This window comes from Hippopotamus amphibius, chromosome 11 (assembly GCF_030028045.1).
Source record: "Hippopotamus amphibius kiboko isolate mHipAmp2 chromosome 11, mHipAmp2.hap2, whole genome shotgun sequence".
NCBI lineage: Eukaryota > Metazoa > Chordata > Mammalia > Artiodactyla > Hippopotamidae > Hippopotamus > Hippopotamus amphibius.
This window is the reverse complement of record NC_080196.1, coordinates 83039825-83063563: the sequence shown is the minus strand read 5'-3', so window position 1 is coordinate 83063563 and position 23739 is coordinate 83039825. Positions and strand designations below refer to the sequence as shown.

General features: G+C 46.3%; 1 protein-coding gene across 2 annotated transcripts; it reads right to left on the bottom strand.

The window, feature by feature from the left end:
* Positions 1 to 167: 167 nt before the first annotated feature.
* RAB12 (RAB12, member RAS oncogene family) lies at positions 168 to 23379 on the bottom strand. Of its 2 annotated transcripts, XR_009048004.1 has the most exons (7): positions 22899 to 23379; positions 10562 to 10622; positions 4983 to 5121; positions 2982 to 3071; positions 2282 to 2386; positions 1114 to 1377; positions 168 to 806 (listed from the first exon to the last, which is right to left on the bottom strand). XR_009048004.1 is itself a non-coding variant. In XM_057699034.1 (6 exons), exons 1-6 carry the CDS (start codon positions 23377 to 23379, stop codon positions 1264 to 1266), a joined length of 990 nt encoding a protein of 329 aa, XP_057555017.1. In that variant the 3' UTR covers positions 168 to 1263. The 2 variants fall into 2 exon arrangements, 1 of the variants encoding a protein (XP_057555017.1); XM_057699034.1 differs by having other exon boundaries at positions 168 to 1377.
* Positions 23380 to 23739: the final 360 nt, after the last annotated feature.

The window sequence follows — 23739 nt, the reverse complement described above, 5'->3', positions numbered from 1 at the left end:
CAGGAGTGGAATTGCCGGGTCGTATTGTAGTTCTGTGCCTAAAACCTTTTGAGAAACAATCAAAATGTTTTCCACAGCATTTTTCTCATCTAAGACACTCAAAAGATTAAGACGTGGAGTTTCAGAAGAATATCATCAGATACGTAAATTATACCTGCACAAATAAGTGTGGCAACTCAACTGTCATTCATAAATACAAAATTTTATTTGCACTTCATTAGTGTAGAAAGACCACAATGCTTCTCATATCACAACACTCAACACACGCCAAGTTATTCAAATACATAATGACTTATTTACCTTGACTAAACAAACAGTGCAGTTTAATAAAAGATATACCAAAGATAGAGTTCACACATTCATTATCAGACCAGGAAAAAAAAAAAAAAAAAAAAAAAGAACACAGTCTAGGCTTAATAGGAATAAGCTTCACCGTCGAGGGGAGAAGTTTTATCATTACAAAGGTATATAGAATGTTTAGGCAAATACGTGTATGTTCTTTGATATAGTAAAATGTATCTCTTTAAAATTCCTTTAAACAAGATTTGTTTAGGACAGCAGCGTTCTTTTTAAATCTTCTGTAGTTTCAAAAACATCTCTTTGTTGAATCTTTGCAGTTCTTAAAAGCACAGGGTATGTCCATCAGGAAACCAGAGAGATTCGGCAGCCTCAGGACCAGTTCGAGTCCCACCTTCTAACTAGTCATATTCTACCATTAATATGTAATGTGAATAAATAACCTTCAAGACGGCTATGAATGGAGCTTGCTTTGTGGGAAACACTCCAATACTTCAAAGATGCTACAGCTGGGAGAAATGTAAATAAAGAAAAAGCATTCAAGCATTTTTCCTCCCCCCAAAGTCTTTAGTTTTACAAATTTTCTTTAAAACAGTAAGCAAAGCACCACGTTCTTTCTTCTTATCAGAATATCTCTGTCCTCGTAATATAATTAACAAGGACAATTATTTATTTCAAGAAACATTATAGCTCTCATCTCTCCTGTTCTTCATATCAGAAGTACTACGTTTTCCAGCGCACATGTACTAGGCACTGGGATACTGAATGAAATATAATAATTTGGAGGGAAATATGTCATTTATAACCAAAACTCACCCAGGATTGCATATCTGCGTATTTACAAGTTAGTGTATAGCTCTGACTCGGATTACAAAGTGCGAAAGGAAATTGTCAAAATGATTGTAGTGCAGAATGGAACCTTCCCCTCTCCAGGCATCGCACCCACTTTGTCTCCAAAGTGGTGAATCAACAGCATCGGACGTGTGGTCTGGGTGGAGGCAGTTCTGGTGGGATCTCGGGCTCTGGCTGTAAGGAGAGGATGCTATTGGACAACTCGTTCCGTAGCATCTCCAGAGGCATCTTGAGGATAAAGAAACAGACAAGACCATTTTAAGCCAACGATGTACATGTAAAGATCCAGCATATCATACAATTATAGAAAACTCTCTAATCATCAGAGTTCAATTAGACATGAAAATATTAAGCCAAAACCTAAGAACCAGGTTCAGGGAGCTTCAACCATCACACAAACGCTGTGCAGCCTATTTCACACCCTATGGTAGAAGAGAGCAGATGGACTTCATAAACATTTATTTTCACAGCCCAGTATAATGGAAACAATGTATCAAAAAATGAAAAACGGTTCTGCATTCTCAGGGGTTATATGATTACTAAAAAAGTACCTTCTCTTGGCAATTATACAGACAGACACTGTATTAGAAGCTTCTGAATTACACGTGCACCGAGTCGATTATATGTAATAATAATACAAATACACTTAAAGATTTCACTAAGAAATCTCTGGATGCAAGCTCAAGGATGCCTGAACAAAGTGCTGCCATCCAGTGAAGCCACCTTCCTGCCACCTGGGGCCACGCACGGACCCGTAACGGCCTCAGGCCCTGCTGGACAGCAGGGCAATGAGGGGGGTGGGGAAGACCGCCACCGTCTGTATCTAACTTACTCCTTGTGGGAAAACACGAACAAGAGAGGAGCAGATGTCAGATAAGCACGGCCCCACGGTCACACCCGCTCCACCCGAGAGTAAGGCTGAGCGAGGAACGTGGCACTGAGGGCGTGGGGAAAGGCTGCCGCGGCAGTGACCGGGGTCCTTGGGCCGAGTCCAGGCTCCGCTGGTCTTCAGCCTGACATCGACCCCCGTGCTTCCCTTTCTACATAAAAAGTTCCCAACCAAAAAACAGCAAAGGAAACAAGGAACAGGTTTCAGATGAAATACTTTCGTGACGTACGATTCTCTCGTTACCTTTTTCAGGATGTCGTCAACAAGCTTCAGGAATATTTCGTCCACATTGAAGTTATCCTTGGCACTTGCTTCACAGAACCGCATCCCAGTTATCTGCTGTGCAAACTAAGAAAACAAGTTATTCTTCTCTGTGGGGGCATAACACAGTCTAATGTACAAGCATGGGGCCTGTGACGGGGGAGGAACAGCTCTGAGGCTTCAGCTTTCAGGGAAGGGCTGGGACGAAAGGTCTGAAAAGCCCTGTTTACCCTCAAATATAAAGTGTACAAGTGCACTACATGATAAGAAAACAATAAAACTAAGGTTACACCAGGACCTTCAAGTCAAATTATGTGCCCAAGTTTCTAAACTGTAGCACACCTGACATTTAAAACGTGAATATCATCAATTCTCCACGGAAGGTTAGAGTAAGAGAAAACCATGAAAGCAATTACATGGTTTAAAAGAATGTTTCTTGTATAAAATGTCAGGTGAGATAATAAATAATGCGGTATGTACTAATGTGTTTTTTCCCCTTCCGTTTCAAGATGAACTTAAAGGAGCAGGAAGTTAACAAAGGCAAATGAATAAGAAGGATGCAACTGAGGATTATTTTCTTAAAATTATGAAATAAAGTCATTTATTAAAAGGGAAAGCACGCAGAGTGCTCGCTCCACAGAGCGTGGGCGCTGGGAGCCCCTTTTTACTCCCCTTCCCTCACCTTTTCTCCTTGTTGCCTGCTGATTTCTCGGTCAGTTTCACAGTCCAGCTTATTTCCAACTAAGAGAAGCTCTGCGTCTTCCGAAGCATACTGTGGGATTGTAAGAGAAGCTGCATTTCAAAGATGGGCATGTCACACACGACAGGAAACACAAACCCAGGGGGTGGGTCCCACCCCTCTGTCCACTGGCTCCACCATCTCTGAGGGGTCACAGGCCTGATGAACTACCATGTTCTCAGCCCTCGACCCACAATTCCTAAGAATGTACCCTAAGGAAATGACTCCAAATACAGGCAAAGTTCTGCACTCAGTTGAAAAAAAAAAAAAACAAAAAATCCCACAGGGCAGGTGAAGGATGAAATAAAGTACATAAAAGAATGAAGCCATAAAAAAACAACAAAAAAGGCTCTGGAAGAACACTGAGATGACACAGGAAGGCCCCCGTGACAGGATATTTAGTAAAATAAGCAGGATGTGAAACGACATGGAGCAGGGGCCCAATCTGGTTTTTCTGGATGATAGAACTACAGACTTTTAAAATTTACTTTTGGGCTTTTCTTGGTTTTCTTAGTTTTCTATAATGACAAGGTATCATAATTTTATAATCAGGAAAAATTAAGCTCTACTTCTGAGTTTAAAAAAAATGGTAGAATTGCTTTCTTTCAAAAGGCCAGTCTCTCAAGTAACTCACTGAATCTGGGGTATCCTCAACCATCACTTGAGACAGACTTCAGCACAGGCCTCCTGACGGGGTGACCTGGGCCAGGTTACTTAGGGGTCTCCATCTCCTTGTCAGTAACATGGGGGTGACAGTAATAGTGCCCCCCACCCTGCCCCAACAGGTGACGGGGTGAGAAGAGTGAGCCCTGAAGAAACGGGAGCACTTACAGAGGGAAAAGCAAGAGCCAGGTATCACAGGGACAGAGGACGGGTCTCACAACCGAGGTGCCTCTAACATGGAGGCCACTGCCTCCGGTTTTAACACTACCCCGTGGCTCTGCGCTGGCAGCTGGCAGCGAGGGCGCCCCGTCTGGGGTCCTCAGGAGCACGCCCCGAGGCTTCAGCAGGGGAGGTCTCACGTCTGGAGACTCGCCGCCCCAGGGCCCAGACCTGCCCCCGTCCCGATATCTCTGTGAGCCTGGCAACCCCGGTCCCTAACACACTTTAAAGGGGCACACGTTGAAAACGTGCTTGGTAAGACCTGAAAAGGACCATTCTCCAACATCATCCTATAAATGAGTTTAATACAATTTGCAAACAAAATCCAATTGATGATATATTAAGTGTACTTGTTATACAAAGGAACTAAGCCTCAAATTACTGAAAAAGAGGGAAGAACTGTCAAAATGTGGCCATGTTGACCACCACATCTCACCCTCAACGGCTGTGGCATCTACAGGTGTATCTTGGGTCCCTGTTTCTTAGGGGGGATCCCAGAGGTTACATTATTCATACAGACTTGGGTTATCTCTATACAGTCAACTGTGGTCCAAAGGATAAAACCTTCTTTAGTTCAAAACGAGGAGGTGAAGGCCATCTCTAATTCTGGGGGCAGAGGTCCTTGGGGGGGTGGGGGGGACCAAGGGCCCTTGGCATTTCCACAGGCACAGTGGAGACGGCTGTCCCTGCAAGGCTGCCGCTCTGTGGATACTTACAAAGTGGGCATCCAAGTGAACTTGCTGCAGAACGAGGAAGTCCTGAATCTGACTCCACGGAAGCAGCCAGACAGCGTGCAGCGAAGTGTTTGGGCTTTGAATCACACAGCCCAGGCACCAGAATAAAAACCCTGGCTCTGTTATTTATAAGCTGATCCTGGAGACACTTTAGTTTTTCTCTGCCTCATCTATGATGCAGGGCTGTACACCTATTCTGGACGCTGTGCTCTGGATTACGTGACGTTCAGGATGGAAAAGCACACTCCACAGAGGTCCCCCTTCTTCCTTTTGTAATGATTAACACCGGCATGCGAAGAGTTCACATCGAGAGATGCAACACACCTACCTTATCAATCATCTTCATCCATTTTGGCAAATCATCAAATGTCTCCTTTTTAGTGATATCATATACTAAGATGATCCCCTTGGCACTTCTGTAATAAGCTGAGGTAATGCTGTTGAATCTCTCCTGACCTGCTGTGTCCCTAAGAAACAGCAGCAAAAATTAGTTTCCGAACAACACAGACAGGGAGAGCCTGGGCCCGACCATAGGTAACTCCTCACATGTCCGTGCATATCCGCTATTAGTAGGGGTAGCTTTTCTAAGCTAGGTACATCCAAACAAAATCATAAGGAAGACCCAATTTCTTTCAAACCAAGATTTTGAGAAGAAGTAAACACCGTGTAAAATGGTGGAACGTATAACACACCATGAACGAGGTGGTTATCAGCAATGACAAGATGCACGGATGATACCTAAAGTGACTTAAGCCTAGGACTCTCTCTTTTTTTTCATTTTATTTATTTTATTATTATCATTTATTTTATTGGCTATGTTGGGTCTTTTTTGCTGCGCGTGGGCTTTCTTTTAGTTTGGGTGAGTGGGGGCTCCTGATTGCAGTGGCTTCTCTTGTTGCGGAGCAGGGGCTCCAGGCGTGTGGTCTTCAGTAGTTGCAGCACATGGGCTCAATAGTTGTGGCTCACGGGCTTAGTTGCTCTGCGGCATGTGGGATTTTCCTGGAGGAGGGATCGAACCCATGTCCCCTGCATTGGCAGGCGGATTCTTAACCACTGCGCCACCTAGGAAGCCCTAGGACTCTCTTTTAACTGACCTCGATGGTGAATATCTGATTTTGCTGATAGAGTCACCACTAATGAAAAATGCTATAGAATCGGTCTTGTTATTTTCTTACTCCCTCCAGAGTAAGTGGTCAAAGGCAAAGGGAGGAGAGGTACTAAACAGCTTTGCAAACACAATCAAGCTCATTATTCTCTGACCGCTACCTTGAAATCTAAAGCTTCTTTCTTTTCTACACGAAGACATACGTGCATTAATAGTGCACAGAAGCTGGCTGAGACCCATTTTCTCAACCTAAGAAGCCAAGAAATTGCTTGAGAACTGTCACGAATTTACAAACGGGGCTTGATGCAGCAGGCCTTCTGATCAAGCAAACAATTCCTTTAAAGAGGATCTATAATTCAGTTCTTCCCAAAGAACCCTAACTCACAACACAGCCCCAGGGACATGTGATACAGGTGGCTCGTGGTGGAGGAAACAAGGGGACAGTGTGGTACACAGAAAACAGGGTTCTTCCCTGCAATGCAGTCACAGCCTCTCACAGGACAGCACATGAATTTCCAAAAGGGGGAGATGATGTGAAACCTTTTCCTAACGCATGGGGTGGGGTGAAGCTTGCGGGGCTATGTCCCTAAAATACATACGGCAAAGGTGCCATAATTTATGGCTTTGTTCAGACTAGACTTGCCACCAAATTAGCTCCCCTTAGGGATGTGTCATTTTGCCAAACAAACAATGAGGCTCGTTGGCAAATTCATTTTCACATAAAGCAAGGCCGCTTGCTTTGCTCCAGTGGATGTAAGACTCCCCTGTGCCCTTGGCTGGGAGGCCTAGGGGCTGAGGATGGTCTGTTTTGCCCACCAGCGGCCACCAGGCCTGGCCCACTGTGGGCCCTCCATTCACAGGTGCTGAACAAAAGGCTACACGTGTAAAGTGTGGAAAGTGGATGCCAAAATAAACTTTTTGAACCAGAGCTCCAAAATTGGAAAACTGATAATGACAGGGACTGAATTCTTCAGGATTCTTAAAAGCAACTTACAGACATAAAAAGGCACATTCAAATCAGGTGAGAAGGAACTGACTCAGGTACTATTTCATTTCCACAAGAAATCAATGAACAAAACTATTTCCAGGCTCCTAGGCATTTGGGGGCATAATTACTTTCAAACCAATAAGGAGTGAAATTTTCAGACTGTGGTTTCTCTGCTGATCACAAGTGCTGGCTTGTTCAAGTTAGGATTTTATAAAACATCTCTCACTCATTTCTTTAAAAAGCAAAAACAATATATTTTTTTCTACTCTGAAATCTGTGGTTAGCACATTATAGCTGCACCACAAATTTAAACAGCAATCATAAAGTCTTCACTAAGCATTTTGGGAATTACAGACTTTCATGAATCTTTATGCTAGGTAGTTTTAAGCTGGCTTTTAGTGTAAATCATTTTTACATTTGTTTCTATATACATTCACTGAATTAGGATCCAGAAATTGGGGTCCAAGAACAGAGAAATTAGAAATAATAGAAATATTTATTTATTTATTTATTTATTTAAGCTATGCTGGGTCTTAGTTGTGGCAAGCGGACTCTTAGTTGTGGCATGCATATAGGAGCTAGTTCCCCGACCAGGGATCGAACTCAGGCCCCCTGTAGTGTCCTACCCAATGGACCACCAGGGAAGTCCAGAAATAATAGAAGTTTTTGAAAAATTAGTTTGATTTTATTGTGATAAGAATGCTTAACATGAGGTCGGACCTCTGAAGAGATTTCTGAGTATACAATACAGCACCGTTATCTACAGGCACAATGTTGTACACCAGATCCCTAGGAGAGGTTTTACTAAAAACCCAATAATAAAAGAATCAGGAGAGTAACAGGCACTTCTGATATAGTTTCAAAAAACCAGCTGCGTGAGTAGCACACTTAGGGAGCTTAGAAAGCAGAGAATGAAAGGAAACAAACTTGATGTCAATATAAGAACGCTGGTGAAAACCAAATTCGCCAACAGTGAGCACTGGACAGAATAAGAGCCCTTCATACGAAGCATGTTAATTCTGTGTTTGCCTAAAGGCGGGAGGCTAATTTCTCAGCTTCAAGTCCATCTCAACGCAATGGCTCTAATTCTCTGTCAATAATTTCCAAGATAGCATGTGCCTATAAATTCATGAAACTACATCCTGGTCGACACCTTATTTTAGCTATACTTACACCAAGTTCTATATACACACATGTAGAAACACTTCAAGCAGAGACAGGAAAATGGTTCTTTTCCTAAATTCAGACAATCAAGGAACTTAAAAATGTGGTGATGACATAAAATGTGACCTAAAAATACGACAATGATACCTGCAGCTTTTGGTACCTTAAACCTTAAGGAATCTATAGTAAATAATAATTTCTTAGATCGGCTATATCCAGAAATCATCAAGAAAAAATGCATGTCTTCTAACAAGACCTCCTTGTGAAAACAGGCCGGCAGTGCTCCCGTGGATCAAAGGACAGGCTACCAAGTCTCTGAAGAGTTCTTTCCAACACACCGGTTCCTCCTATGCGCTCTAATGGGACAGAGTAAAGTGATGACAACATGCCCGCAACAGAGCAGGTTACAGCAGCCACGGCATGAGGACGGCTCCCAGGGCCAAAACAAGCCCTGCGTCACTTTACCTACTGAGCCATGGCTCCAGTGCTTCCTTCCTACCTATGGGATAACAGTGATTGAGAAAAAGGTTTTTCCTTTCTTTAAATAACATACTCCAGAAGACAAGAATCCTATTTCGAGTGTTATGTGATTAGCAGGTTGCTGGCATTAGTGGATACATTATTCACCAGTGAAACTCCCTCTGGAAAAGACAAACTCTACCTCCCCACTGAATCCCTGGGATGGTCCCTGTAGAAAACTGGCAATCAACTTCTCAGTAAATTCAATGCATGTGATGGCCCCTCCTTCAGTTATATTTTCAACACTCTGCAGTTTTAAAAATTCCAAGAACGAAGTGTGAGGGGTGAGGAGAAGCAGAGGAGGAATGATCTGGGGGAGGCTTCTATGTTCCAGAGAACAGTGGTGTCGGGGTGTTCGTGTGTCTCCCACAGCTGCTCAGTCACACTTTGCCCCACAGAGTGGGATTCACAGGTTAGGCCCTCTTTGTTCAGATTCAAAGGAAGGCAGCTGGATTCCAGAAGGATCCAATGTCCGTGGCACAGACGGCCGTAAGTGGGCAGAGTTCCAGACACCGGATACCTGGATGTATGTAACTGTAAATCAGATTATTCCCGCCTGAGACGGAACCGAAGTATTAACACATCACCTAAGACACGTCTCTTCGGACAGGCGACAGTGTCATCATTGGGACCCTGCTGTCACCTACTATGCAAGCCTCACAAAGTTCTCACATCATGTGTATCTCCTTGGCAAGGCAACCTCCCCACAGGTGCCAGGTACAGAGGTGGACACAGCCTGAGAATCCTTTTAAAGACCGTCTTTAAAAAAAATTTTTTTTTGGCCATGTTGCGCGGCACGTGGGGTTTTAGCTCCCCGACCAGGAATCGAACCCGTGCCCCCTGCAGTGGAAGCGCAGAGTCTTAACCACTGGACCATCAGGGAAGTCCCTAAAGACAGTCTTACCTTAAGGAGCTTATAGTTAGAAACAGTGGCTCACGTGACAGGTACCCCGCCATTTCCAGAATTCAAAACCTGGGCAGCAACACACACACACAGGCTGCTGCCTCCCCCCACGGGCGGACAGAGTAGGAAATACCCGTGTTTTGTTACCAAGTATTTAAGCAAGACCATAAAGGTTTCATAACCAAGCCCCAAACAAAAATACGAGAACCAAAAACACAAAACAAAAAAGCAACCTCGCCCCCGCCCCAATCCTTCCAGCGGGTTAAACAGTCAGCAGTGACCCATGGAGGAGACAGTACCTGACGGCCGGCGGGCACCTCGGCTGGCTCGGGGGCAGTGGCGCCCGGGCAGGGACACGGGTGAGGATGAGGCATGGCACTAACACGCAAGCGCTAGGTGACGATGGAGCCGCCTTCGCGGCAGCAATGAACGCAGATGAAAGCGACACACACACGGCGGACAGACATTCAGAGCTGAGGTCGACCTGCGAGAGGAGTTAGTGGCTGAGACGCTGCAGCTAGGCTGTGTTAACGACAAGGGGACTCGAGGCACCCCGGCGGGGCCGCCGCACCACTGCTGCCCCCGGTCCCTCCTCCAGAGGGACTCTCGGGGTCCCCAGGGTGGCGGAGCGGCTCCCACATGGCTGGTTTAGTCTCTCACACGCTCCTGATGTGTGGGGAGGGGGCTCTGCAAGCCCCCCATAGGGCACCGGGGGGTGGGGGGTGGGGTGGGGGGAGCTCAGGGCATGTGGCACCGGCAATGCAGCCGGAAGGACAAGCGTGTCCCATGGCGGCCGCCACGTGGTGCCACCAAGGACACAGCCTGCGGGGGACTTGCCGGGAGGCGGGGCGACTCCATGGAGGAACACACCGGCCTTTCTCTGAACGCTCGCAAAGTAACGCTGAAAACAGGCAGCCGAGCGTTGGAGCAATCTTTTTAGTGATGATGATTTTGTCAAATGATGTGAAACTAGAGACTAAAGGCTCCAAACTAGTTGCCATAAAAGTAACATTCTTCTCCCCACAACTCCCGTGCGTAAACAGGGTCTGAGACAAGCGGACTCTTTCCTGAACTCTCCCTTGAAGGTAGCCCCATTCATTCCACTTGAACGTGAGCGAAGGAGAGGAAACGTAGGAGAGACAGACCAGCTCAGACGGTTAATTGTATTAGACAAGCGTGTGGACGGGTAAAGACACATGGCAGGACTGGGTGCAGAAGCCCACTTACCAGATCTGTAACCTAATTTTCTTTCCTCTTAGCTCTACGGTTTTGATTTTAAAGTCAACACCTGTAAATGAAACAGATGAAGATGAAACAAAAACAGTGAAATTTGTCAGAAAAAGAATACCACCTAGTACATTTTTATGCCATTATCAGAAAAAACCAAAAAAACTGATCACACTAAATCCCAAAAGGAGAAAGCAGAAGGTCACCGGTATCTGTGCGGAACATCACTCTGCGCTTCCCGGCACAACCGAAGAGCCAACGTCTGTTCGGTTTTACCCTGAACTTGAGATGCAGCATTTGCTATTCATAACACAGCTTATTACTACTAGAGGTGTAGCATGAGAAACATTTAAAAATTCCAATTAATAATTATACAAACAAATGAATGGCTTTATAAGCATGTTATCTCGGGGAAAATTCTTACACAGAACACTGGAAATTCAGCCTTTTTTTTTTTAAGTTCTTTATTGGAATATAATTGCTTTACACTGTTGTGCCAGTTTTTGCTGTACAACAAAGTGAATCAGCTGTATTTATACATATATCCCCATATCCCCTCCCTTCTGAGACTCCCTCCCACGCTCCCTATTCCAGCCCTCTAAGTCATCACCCATCTTCGAGTTGATCTGCCTATTATTTTATGCAGAAGCTTCCCACTAGCTATCTGTTTTACATTTGGTAGTGTATACATATCAATGCTACTCTCTCACTTTGTCCCAGCTTCCCCTTCACCCCCCACCCCGTGTTCTCAAGTCTGTTCTACATCTTTATTCTTGCCCTGTCACTGGGTTCATCAGTACCATTTTTTTAGATTCCACATACATGAGTTAGCATACTGTATTTGTTTTTCTCTTTCCGGCTTACTTCGCTCTGTATGACAGTCTCTAGGTTCATGCACCTCACTACAAATATCTCAAGGAAATTCAGTCTTGATTTTGAACAGCCTTTGTCTGAATTTAGGATTTACTGTATTAAATTTTTTAGCATTCACAAAAGTGACTTTATTATATTGTCACTGAGGAAGAGGAATTATTTTTTAAAAATTTACTCGTACAAATTAATTTCAACTTTTATTTACTTTAATGGCAACAAGTAAACTGTCAAGAATGATCATCTATCTCTTTCCAATTCAGCCCTTAAAGCTTCAGATAATTTTTTAAACCAAATTTTCATCTGTGGATGTTACCTTATATACTTCTCACTTACAGAAAACTTCAAGATTTCAAAACAATATTTTTTACACAATTTTCACAACTAAGAAAAAAATAAACCAAAGGGATGCCAGCTAACATTGGGAACTGGAAACACAATCTCCATAGGAACTATTTCCTGAATGTTTCGTGGAGCCAGGGTCCCGGTGCTGCTGGGTCTCTAATAGGTGGTGGTGGTGGTGGTGGTGGTGGTGACAAAGCTCTTCAAAGTCAGATGACATTCTTGAGGTGAAGCCCAAGGCATGTGACTGACTTTTATAATTAGTAACACACTGCAGACACCAATGCAACCAAAAGACATGTTTACAACCCTGAGCAGGACCGGGGTCTGTACAGCAAAGAAAAGTGGCAGGAATATAAAACACAGGCTACTGCAACCTGGTTCTTAATCTCCTGCGCTGGCCCTGATTTCAAAAGTCACGGCAAACGCGGGTTAAGCCAATTTCACTTTCAGTTCTGGAACAGCTTTGCTTTTCCGAGTCAAAAGACTCTCAGACAGCCTTGAAACAGGAAGCATGTCTGTACACGACCAACATCCTCAAACAGAGACCAAGCCGAATCCTTCATGACTCAATCACAAGGGAAGAGCAGAGCCGAACGTGATCTTCTACAAGGCACAGAAACCAGCCTGCACCTAGGGGCTACGTTCTGATTTTAAAAAGGCACAGCTCAGACAAAACACCTTCTTCCTGATCCTAGCATAAAGTTAGGGCCCCACCGTGTTACTCTGTGATGGCAATTTACAAATCAAATTCATACTGTGCTATGACCACTATTCTGTTTTACTTTTGTTTCTAGCACCTTTGAATTTTTTTTTCAACTTTTATTTAAGCGACTTTGATTAAGATTTGTTGCAGTGGCTGCTACCTTTTATTGAAAAGAATTGGCAGATGATACTTCTCTTGTGAGCTCTGCTTCAAGTCAACTACAAGAATCCCTCCGAACAGCCAGCACAAATAATTTTTGTTTTGATTACAGTTTTCTCTGCTAAGAACTGTTCCGAGCCTGAACATGTCAGACAATTTTTTCCAACCAACTTCGACAACTTTCCAACTTTACCAGTCCTACACTAGGGCTATTTTGTAACCACAAAGTTTAATGAACAAAAATAAAAGGAAAGGGCATTAACAGTCAAAATCAGGAATCACCGTAAGGTTCTCACCATGTGATTATGAATACACTACTAATTCCAACAGCAGAACAAAGCAAAGCAAAGATGAATGAACAGTGAATAGGATTAGGAATGTGGTTAGCCCAAACTATCTAATTTTAGTGAGTAGATTAACGACATCAATAACAACAGAAAAATATCCAGTGGCTAAATCTAAAATTCCACACACAAAAAACAGCTCATTAAAACAGTCCTTTCTCTTAAATGAAATCTCCTCCACCGTACCTAATAGCCACCAGGTAGCTGGTAATGGTTGTAAACTCACTCCAGTTTATGGCTGAGAAACAAATCTTTACAACAAAGTATGCAACTGCACATTTTTAAAAAGCTTTTCTACATCAAGTCGAAAATATCTCTTAGTGATGTCTATTTTGTAACATTTGCCCCTCATAGAAATTATAATGACCCTTCACAAAAGGTAACAAGTCACCAACAGCCTCAAACAGGGAATTCGTTTTGGAAAAAGCACAGAGACTCCTGACTGAGCAGGGACACCCAGGACCAATGCTTATAAACAGATAAGGGACCAAAAAAAGCTGCAACTTTTGTTGAAAACCACATTTCCTATAGTGTTTTTTTTTTTCTTTTCCTGGCTGCATCATGAAGCATGTGGGATCTTAGTTCCCCAACTAGGGATTGAACCCGCACCTCCTGCGTTGGAAGCGAGAAGTCTTAACCACTGCACCAGGGGAGCGCCCCCCTCCTTTAGTGTCTTGATCAACAGGGGAAGCGGCCAGCCTAGCACTCCACCAGGTGATGGGGACACTCCTGCCCCTAAAGAGCCGAGTCACCCAGACCTAAATCAACAGCCCAGGCACTCGGGCTTCTGCTGCTCTTCTCTCTTGGAGAACTTCTCCGTTTGCCCAGAAACCTTTCCGATCCTTTTCTGATCCTTTTCCGATCCTAGGTGGTTTCCAACTGAGCCTCCCGACAGCCCCCTATCTTACCCTCCTTCCTCATCCATGTTCGCAGTTCTGACCCCTCCAGCCCGGACCCATGGCTCTTTTGGTCTCCCCCACGTGAAAGGAACAGGTGCCCTCTGAGCACAGTCACCTTTGGCTTCCTGGAGGCTAGAACGGTGCCCGGCCCAGCACAGCGACCCAGTAAATCTGGGGAATGGAAACCAGCCCCTCTTCTCCATCAAATGTGGCGTGTATATGGAGAGATGTTGCCTCTTTTTGGAAACAGGAGGAGATCCAGGACTGATGATGAAACACACACACACACACACACACACACACACACACACACACACACACACACCCCTGCAGGAAGGAAGGAAGGGCGGAGTTCTATCCTGAGTGTGTCTGGTGGGACTCTGGGTACCCAGCGCACACACACATGCGTCACCCTGGAAACGGAGCATTTCATCTCTCTTGCAATTCCTGTTCCTGAGGGTAAATCCTCAGAGGATGGGCAGTCTTAACATCCCCAGATTCTCTCCCTACATGCACCCCTCCCAGGGGATTATTATGGTATCCGTTTACTCAGTCACACAGACGGGAAGACGGAAAATGGTCCACTAAGTGAATGTCCTGCTGGGTGACAGGGGCTTACCCTTCTTTAAGCTTAACCAACGAATGAAGCCAACCTAAAAACATTTCAATCAGGAAGGACATAGGTCACAGGCCTGCAGCCCCCCTCTGTCAATGGGTATAGCTATGACTGTTCTATTCGAGACTTCTTGATCCTGTGCCTGACATGCAAAACATGGGCTCCCTTAGCAGCCCAGCGAGCTGGGCGCTCCTGTCCTCACCTCATAGAGGAGAGAGGCCAAGGTCATTTGCTTAAAGGTCATATCACTTCTGCCAGTTGAGGGGCAGAACCTAGATTCAAATTTATAACACTGCCCACAACCAAAGGTTGTTATCATAAAAGTCAGATGCGTGGAAACAAGGAAAAGTGCAAAACCTGCAAATGGCCCAGAGTCACCGTAACCGAGCTGTTGAAGAACAAAGCTTCATCTTGCACTGTTATCTCTGTATTTATCTTTCATAAATCTCAGCAAGAGCATAAAGAATTGTCATACTTGGTGCTGGTAAGATTTATAAGTTTCCTTGAAGGCAAAACATTTCCAAAAAAAACATTACCATGTAACTTTTTGCTGATGTGTAAAAAGTTACAAAACTGAAAATAGCAAAAATAAACAGAAGCTTCTTCCTTCACATTCCCTTCCAGCAAAAAGCGAAATAAAAGCAAAAATAACACAGTGGCCCATGCCTGGGATACAGCTGAGTGTTGGTCTTCCTTTCGCCCCTCCCCCAGCAAGGGCCTGGAATCAGCACCAGACTATCATTTTAGTTTATTTAACACGTTCAGGACGTTGAAGGATTTCACACTTTGAAATAAGTCTCAACTCATGCAGTGTTACCACATTCCTGCCAATTTATAACAACTATCTTAGGCTCATACACTGGCTTTTCTTCCAAGGATATAAATCTTTTACAGTGTCACCCAATCCTGCACTTAACACTTCTACTGGTGGAGAAGCTTCCTAGTATTTCCACTGAGTTGACAGTGAGAAAATAAATTAAGAACTGTGTCAAGGTCACACAGATAAAGGCAAATTTAACATCAGGAACTCTCTCTTGAACGTGAGGCCAGCCTCCTGCCTGGCCACCGCCTTTCAGGAGAGCATGGGACAAACCCCTGCAGGAGAGCGCCCTGTGAACGGCAGGCAGTGCAGACCACCTTCACACAGTACTGACCCCAAGAGGCCCCCGAACCTCTGAAATCCCACTGTTTAATATTATGGGGCTTTTCCTACCTAAGTCAAGTAATATGAGAGTTCAACGGAATGGCAACTAAGTACTGTAACTGTAAAATACTCTGATCCTCTCAGAAGCAGGTACTTTTAAAGTAGTTTAAATGACTGCATGTCATTAAAAAATGCTCTCAAGCCCGAGGATATTACAGGTCTGCCCTGAGTCTAACGAGACCTGTCTCTCTCAGTCCAGACTGGACAGCCTGCACCGCAGCAAACAAAGACCACCCACGTCCCTGACCCAGACACAGGCAGGAGACGGCCCTGCACTTGGCTGGACCAGACACGGCCACACATGGACTTCATCTGGCAGGGAGAAGGGAGTCTGAGGTCACGGACACCAGAGGGGGCGAGGGACCCGGAGCTCGTGGACGCCTGCGGAGCCAGCAGAACAGGAGGGCGTTCGTTGCCGTGAAAGTTTCACGGGAAAGGATGTGGTCCCGTCACGGTCAGATGAAGAACTCTCTCTCCAGGGTTTACTGTTCTTCGGGTGCAAGTCTAAGGGCTTTGTGCACATTAACTCACTGCAGGGATCTTACCGATGCTTTTACTGGTAGATACTGTCATTTCCCCATTCTACAGATGAAACACCAAAGCTGGTACCTCACCCAAGGTCAACAGGCTGCAAGTGTGATAGCACAGATTTGAACCTGGGCCATCTGGCTCCTCCCAGCTCTCCGTGCAGCCTCACCTGAGGGCAAGAACAGGGGGGAACTGCCGTGAGGAAGCTGTGAACATGTATTTAACGTCAAAAAAGGAATTCTGCGTTGCTAGGGAAATATCATAAAAGGAAGAGTGAGGGGCTGGCCGGCTCAGACTGCTCCCGCCCCAGCAGGTCTGGCTCCGCCCTCTGGCTACACACAGACCCCTGCTGAAAAGCACGGAGTGATTTCACCCTCCTGGTCACCAGAGGAAGAGAATGTCGATGGGGGGAGGAAGATCTAGAAAAGAAACCCCCCCAGATGGTCAAATGGTGGATCAGAAACATTTTCTTCATTTGCTAAATACTAAGTTTACCGCTGCTCAGATGGGTCCATAAAACGCAGGGAAAGTCAAAGGGCTTTTCTACTTTACCCATGTCCTGTGCTTACATTTTGCCATTTCATGCTCACCTGTATGTATTTCAGTATGAATCAGTATGTATCTCTAGTGGATAAGAATTACTTTTTGGAGTGCTGCAGAGTTTTTGCATCTGTGGTATAATTTAGAAGGATAAGGGAACATTTATAGCTGCCTTTTCTGGCCCAGGTACATAAACTATTTCATCTCCATTTGTTCCTGTAGCAGGAGACAGGAAAAGAGCGTGAGTTCTATTTTTTTCTTTTCATAAAGGAGGAAACTGAAGTTAAGGTGCTGCCTAAAGACAGTGACAGCTTGTGAGTACAGCTGGGACTTAAATCCAGGACTGTGTGCCCACCCCCTAAGCCCACACTCTTCCTCCCTCTCACCCCCCACCCCTCCCCCCTCCGGAGCATCTAGAATGACAGGAGTGGCCAAGGAGACAGTCCAGTGTTTCTTAAACGAAAAATCAAAAGCAAAAGTTTGGTTGAAAGTGTGTGATTGTGTAGCAGGCCTCCCCATCGGGAGGGGCTGTCCTTCACCCTGGACCTGCCTTGGGGGGTCCTGAGGCTTCTGTGTTAAATTACGCTAGACAACTTAGGGAGAGGTGCATTCATAGGCAGCTCCCATCGCCAGCTTGCCCGAGGTGAATCTGCAAGTTGTTGTTCAGTTTTGTAAACTAAGAAGGCCTTCTGTCAGCACCAGAAACCAAACAGAGGAGGCTGTCAGATTTGGGAGGAAAACAGTGTTCTGTTAAGCCTGTGTTGTATTTTCTGGTTTCAAATTTCAAGGGTTTTAAAAAAAAATCCCATCAAATTAAGGGCACTATTTCAGGCCTGTGGTTCTGGTTTTCCAAACACTTTCCTAATGTCAAAGATGTGCAATTAAAGGACAAGAGGAGAAGAATCCCCTTCTTCCTCTGTTGAAGTGCAGCTTTTCACCTCCTCCCTCACATTTTATCAGCGCCATCTCCAGGACTCACGTCCCCTTCTGCAAGGGACAAGCCAAGGGGGCAGGTGTGCCTTGTGCCCCATGAAATGGCCAGCAGAACTGAGTCGCACAGAAGTACAAGCAGCCTCTCACGAAATATTTGCTGACTAGTGTATAAAGCTATGCTTTCTCTACAAATTCAAGCAAATGCTTAATTAGAACGACGTTTCTGGCACGCAAGGCTGGAGGATAATTTGGCCCTACCAGCCCTCCAAGGAACCTGGGCTGCCTTCTAAAGCCCGTCCCCAGACCCTCGGCCGACGGAGGACAGGCAGTCACAAAGGGTCTGGACCCCCATCACTGAGCATAAGCAGACTTTCTTCTGCAGTGTGAGTGTATGACACCGAGAGGAAGGCTGAATGCATGTAAGCCAGGTCTTTAAATAGATTTTTATTCAACCTCCACAACCCGATCCCCAACTTTCCACACTTTCTTTGAAAGACAGCTACTTTATTCCACAAACGCACTCTACACAAGCCTATCAGCGTGCGCTGAGTGCATTAAGTAAGCCAAATCACACACCACACAGCATACACCAGCACAGAAACCGACCGTTCCTCTCCCACTCCTGTCTCCCTGAGTCATTCCGTTACATCACCCGGCAGGGGAGGGGCTGACACGGAGAGCTTCAGAGTCTGGGCTTCTGAGTGGGAATTCGGGAAGACTCTCTCTAACTCCTTAGTGAGTGAAACACTCAGGCAGCTCAGCCATGGCTGGAAAGACTGCACATGATCACAGAAGAGCAACATAAAGCACACAGCTTAGAACGTTAATCCAGTATGAAACGTTCATTCTGGGTTTCCGCACAAAAATCTGTGACCTAAATTTCCAGAATAAAGTACAAGCAGTCAGTTTCCCTTGACAGCGGTTCCACTGCTTGTAGGCAAAGCGGACCAGACCGCGACAGCCTGCATCTCATCCCTCCCGTCCTGTCCCCTAACAGTCAAGGCCAATCCATAGACAGCCCATCCTGTACGGGATTTACATCTACCTGTTCCTTGGACCCCTCGATTCTGCTTCCGGCTCTACTGCTGGCCCTGATGAACCACAGTCACCTGCACCACAAGGTCTCCCTGCCCTGGGAACACGCTTCCCGCGTGCACATGGGGCCCGAAGGGTTGTACTCTGAGAACAGAGGCAATGGCATGTGACTGAGTGCAAACAGGGCTTCCCGCAGGTGCTATCACCCTCTAAGACCACTTTCCTCAGAGTGACGTTTAAGGCACGGTTGCAAAATGAGAAAAATGGCGACACAGCAGTGAGGTTCTCAAACTGAATTCAAAAGAACTTTTAATTCTGATATTTTGTCTTTCCTAATTTTTGGGGTCTACTTCATGTTAAGTTCTTTTTTTTTTTAAGTTGGTGGTAGTGGATTGTTAAAAAATGTCCTTATGTGGCAAAATAAAAGAACTGGCAACCCTATGTTGGCCTCCTGCACTTTGGAAGAAACTCTACTGCCCAGGAAGTCAGAATTCTGGTCCAAACTGTCTTACTCTTCCTTTTCCTCTATTTAAATATATTTTAATAAATACGTAAAAGGCTTAAAATATTTGAATGATTGAATATTTAGGTAAGAAATGAAATTTTTAGAGCATTATTTTAATATCCAGAGGAAAGTGACAAAGGGGCATAGTTAAAATCAATTTCAATGATACCACAGATTGATGACATCACTACCTTCACAGGACTGTCAGGGGGACCAAATTAGGCAAGTAGGAAAGAGTTTCACGGTGTCTGATTCGGAACCATCCAAATTTCCAGAGTAAAGTGAATTTAAATCTCAAAGTAAGCTAAGGAACAGACAGAAGGAACTCACTTGCAGCCCTGGCCCTGACCACTTGCTGACCGCCAGGCCACTGTGGGTGAGTTGTCTACCCTCTGGGACTTTGCTTCCTCATCTGTAAAATGGGGAAACTTTCAGGATTGTTGTGAGGTTTAGAAAGAGTATACTCTTGGTGGTACACAGTACATGCTCAAAAAACTGTAGCTACCACTAACAGACTATAACCTTTCACATGCAAAGACAATAAAATACTTATCCAAAGTCAAAAACTAGTTTGTGGCAAAGCTTAAATCAAGAGCCCAGGTTTTCTAGAATGCTTTTCTAGAAATGTAATGCTTCTGGGTCGGGGTCAGAGGTGCTGCTTGGTAAAAACGTTTTGATCCAAACAAAATTAACAGCTAGCTTCCAATAGTTATACAAAAAACAAAGGTTGACAGATACATAATTTTATGAGGGTTTTTTTTTTGTATTTAGAGTTGTGAATTTCTATAGCCAACTAGTTTTTTTTCCATTTTTCAAACTTCAAAAAGCTGCCTCTGTGCCTTTTAAAGCCCCCGTCAAACCACGTCAGCCATATCAGACTAAGTAACTCAACTCCACAAAAATTCCATTTGAAAGTAATACTCCACCTAGATAATTTCCACTTAAATAGGTCAATTATTAAAAAAACAGTCCTTTCAGTTTCATACCCTGGTGAGTTCTGTGTCTTTTAAACCAAATCAACTTATGATTTATTTAATAATACAAAAACAACAAAAAAAAAGATCAACATTTCAATTCATTTGTAATTTTATTATCTCAAATCCCTCGGGATTTCCACTGTAATCTTTTACAGAAAGTCCAGTGAGTCTGACTGGCTTTGCAAAGGCACTCACTGGAGACGCACCCTTCCAGCCTGAGGTCAGCAGGGCCATCACTGGAGCGACCCTCCTGGGCCAGCACCTGCGCCAGGCTTCGGGGTGCATGGTCTCTTCCAGACTCTGCCAGCCTGACAGGGTGAAGGCACGTGGCCCTGAGGAACAGAATCTGTGGAGGTGACTGTGCTCTGTGGACATGAAACTCAACAACTGGCCTCAGCAGGACCCTATGAGTCACCTGCTCAGGCGGGAGGCATTCAGGTGAGGCAACCCCAACTGACGCCACAGAAAAGAACTCGGGGAGTGACCTTATCTCTACAGCATTTCAGAGCGGAGGCCTCCCCCTCCATCTCTCATCTCACCCCGACTTGGGGCGGAAGGGCTTCCTCCATGCTTCCCAGATGGTCTGTACACATCTCTGTGCTGCCCTCATCACCCTGGGGCATCCTGCGCCCCACGGCTCTGAGCCACGTCTGGACAGAGACTTCGTCCTCTCCACCTGAGTCCCCGTGGGTAGCACAGCACCGGCACACAGTAAGTGCTCAATAAGTGATGTGATAAGTGGGAGAGGAAATCGACTGAGAGGCAGAGATTGAAGAGGGGTTAGCTAACTTTCTTAAAGTTTCCTCATACTCTGGGCCAGACCAGAAGTTAGCATCTTTCTCTGAACTGCCCACACTAATAAATACTGATAAAGCCAAGTACTACAGGCTACGTACGGAGGAAACAAAAACGAGCGAGATGATGTCCATCCAAGTGCACAAAGAAGCCCACAGCAGCAGTGATGTGTGGAGATGTGTGCCTTTATGTTTGTTTGTTAAGAGAACAGAGAAACCAACTACCTGGTCCCCTAGCCTCCCATTTCTTCTCAATTCCCAAAGACCTGATGCCAGGGCTGTACCCAGAGACCTTGACTGCTCCAGGTGCTACCGGAGAAAGTCCACACTCCATGGCATGGCAGCCAAGGTCTTGAAGCATTCATTCCCAGTATCCCCTAATGACTCCTTCCCAGACTGTGGGGGTGCTGCTCCGCTCTGGCCATGGCTTAGAAAACCCCCCCTCACCTCTCCTCTGCCCCGTTCTAAGCACACCTGTGCTCACATCCCATCTCACCCTCCACCCACCCAAGGCCTGTTATCCACCCATTATGCCTGTGCTAGTTTCTCTTCATCATGTAGTATAACTATATTATTCTCCATTTTTACATATTTTTAAGTGTGGAGCCATAAAAGATGGATAATTCTGAATAGCTTTTAGCTCTATTTTACTTATGCCAGGTACTAAAATAACGGTATAAACCCTCATTGGATGGTTTAAAAACTCCCTGTGCCTTACATGATCCAAGATTGGATGTATTTTTTTTTCAAGATTGGATATTTGAAACAGGTCTATGCTATGCTACATAACTTTAATATCACGGTTCCAAGGCCGAGATCTTAAAAACAAACAGGGTACAGAGAGCACAAATACATCCAAAATGATCTATTGTAAAAAAAGCATGAAGGGAAACACATTCTCGCAAACAAAACAAAAAGACAATACAAACACTCGGAGGTTAGTTTTCCAATAGGACATTTTAAACGTAATAGTGTTTTGTTACATGACAACTTAAAGCCAATTCACCCCCAACTGTATCACCTTGGAAGTACCACTGGTTACCATACTAAAAACATGCACAAGTGTGTGGAATGATACTTTTAATTCTGAATTTCGTATTTACATACTATTTATTCATTGTTTCTTGGAACTCCCCTAGGGGATTCCCTCCCTATTACTGAAGGTGACTGATCTTTCTTTCTAATCTGCGGGGTTCCCCTACCTTTGACAGCTTTTAAGGGGTTTTCCATAGAAGCGATTGTTAGACAGCGACCTGACAGACCTCAACGCCATGGCCTGTACACACGACTTCATCAGAAAACTTCCCTGCAGTTTCAATTTTACATCCTGAGGACCCGAGGGCGGTCCTGTAGTTACTTCGCTGTACTTCACGCACCTAGCAGCCTCCTCCTCACTTTCGGAGTCCCTGGGTTACTTGAGGTCATGGACAAACACAGCTGAAGTCCTTCTGCCCAGCATTTACAGTTAAAAGAAGAAACTCACTGTAGTGTTAGTCTGAATAATCCCCACAGATCCGCCTCTGGGAATTTAAGACTTCATTATTTCAGCGCAACATAAAAGGGAGTTCAAAATTAGAAAATAAGCCGGAAATACAGTGGATGTACCCCTCCTCCAAGGAGGGCAAAACCAAGGCATCTAGCCATCCAGCCAGAGCACAGCCGGAGTCCACCACGCTGCCCGCCTGCCCCCCCACCTGTCACCACCTTCCTCCTGGCGACGAGTGGGGGGAGCGGGTTCCGCGGAGAGATGCTCACAGCGTCTCCAGGCGGGGGCCCAGAACGACTCTGCGTGGGGACCCGGGGTCTCCGCCCGGCCCGCGCGGCACGGAATGCAAGGGCTTCCCGTGGCCGAGCCCGAACACCCGGCCCGGCCGGCCAGCCTTACCCACGGTGGACTTGCAGGCCTCGCAGAAGGTGTCGTCGGTGAAGCGCTCCATCAGGCTGGTCTTGCCCACGCCGCGGGAGCCGATGATGATGACCTGCAACTTGAAGTCGGCCGGCCTGGGGGGCTGCTTCCTCCGGCGGGCCTGGCCGCCCGACAGCGCCGGGGAGCCCGCGCCCAGGCCCCCGCCGCCCGCGGGCCGCCTCTGCAGCGCGGCGCCCGGATCCATGCACGCATGCGGCCCCCGCGCGGCCCGCCGCCAGCCGCGCGCCCCGGGCCCCGGCGCCCCCTCGGCCTCCGCCGCGCGCCGCGGGTCGGCCCCGGGCTGGGCGAGCGCGCGCTCGAGCGGCCCCGGCGGCCCGAGGGCTCCGCGCTGCAGCTGCGCCGCCGACCGGCCCCCCTCGCCCGCGTCCTCGCCGCTGCCGCCGCCGCCGCCGGGGGAGGAGGAAGGGAAGCAGCTATTCCGCAGCAGCGGCAGCAGCATCCCGGGCGAGGCGGGGCGACGGCGCAGGCGCCGGGGGCGGGGCGCGGCGGTGAGCGGGGCAGCCGGGCGTGCTCCCCCTGCCGGCGGGAGGACCGCCTGCCCGCGCGCCTCCTCCCCGCGCCTCTCCACCGCATTCTCGCCCCTTCTGCTCTGCCTCCACTGCCCTCTCTTCCGTCTCTTTTTTTTCCGCGGCTTTCACCTTCCCCTTCCTCCATCCCCATCTCTCCTTTCCCGTTTCCCTCCTCCTGTCCCTGCTGTCTCTGAGCGCAGCCCCCAAACACCAGGCCAGGGTGTTAGCCGTTTCCCCAAACCTGTTGCCCTCTGAGATGCTCCCCCAAATCACTGCCGCAAACTCGCACT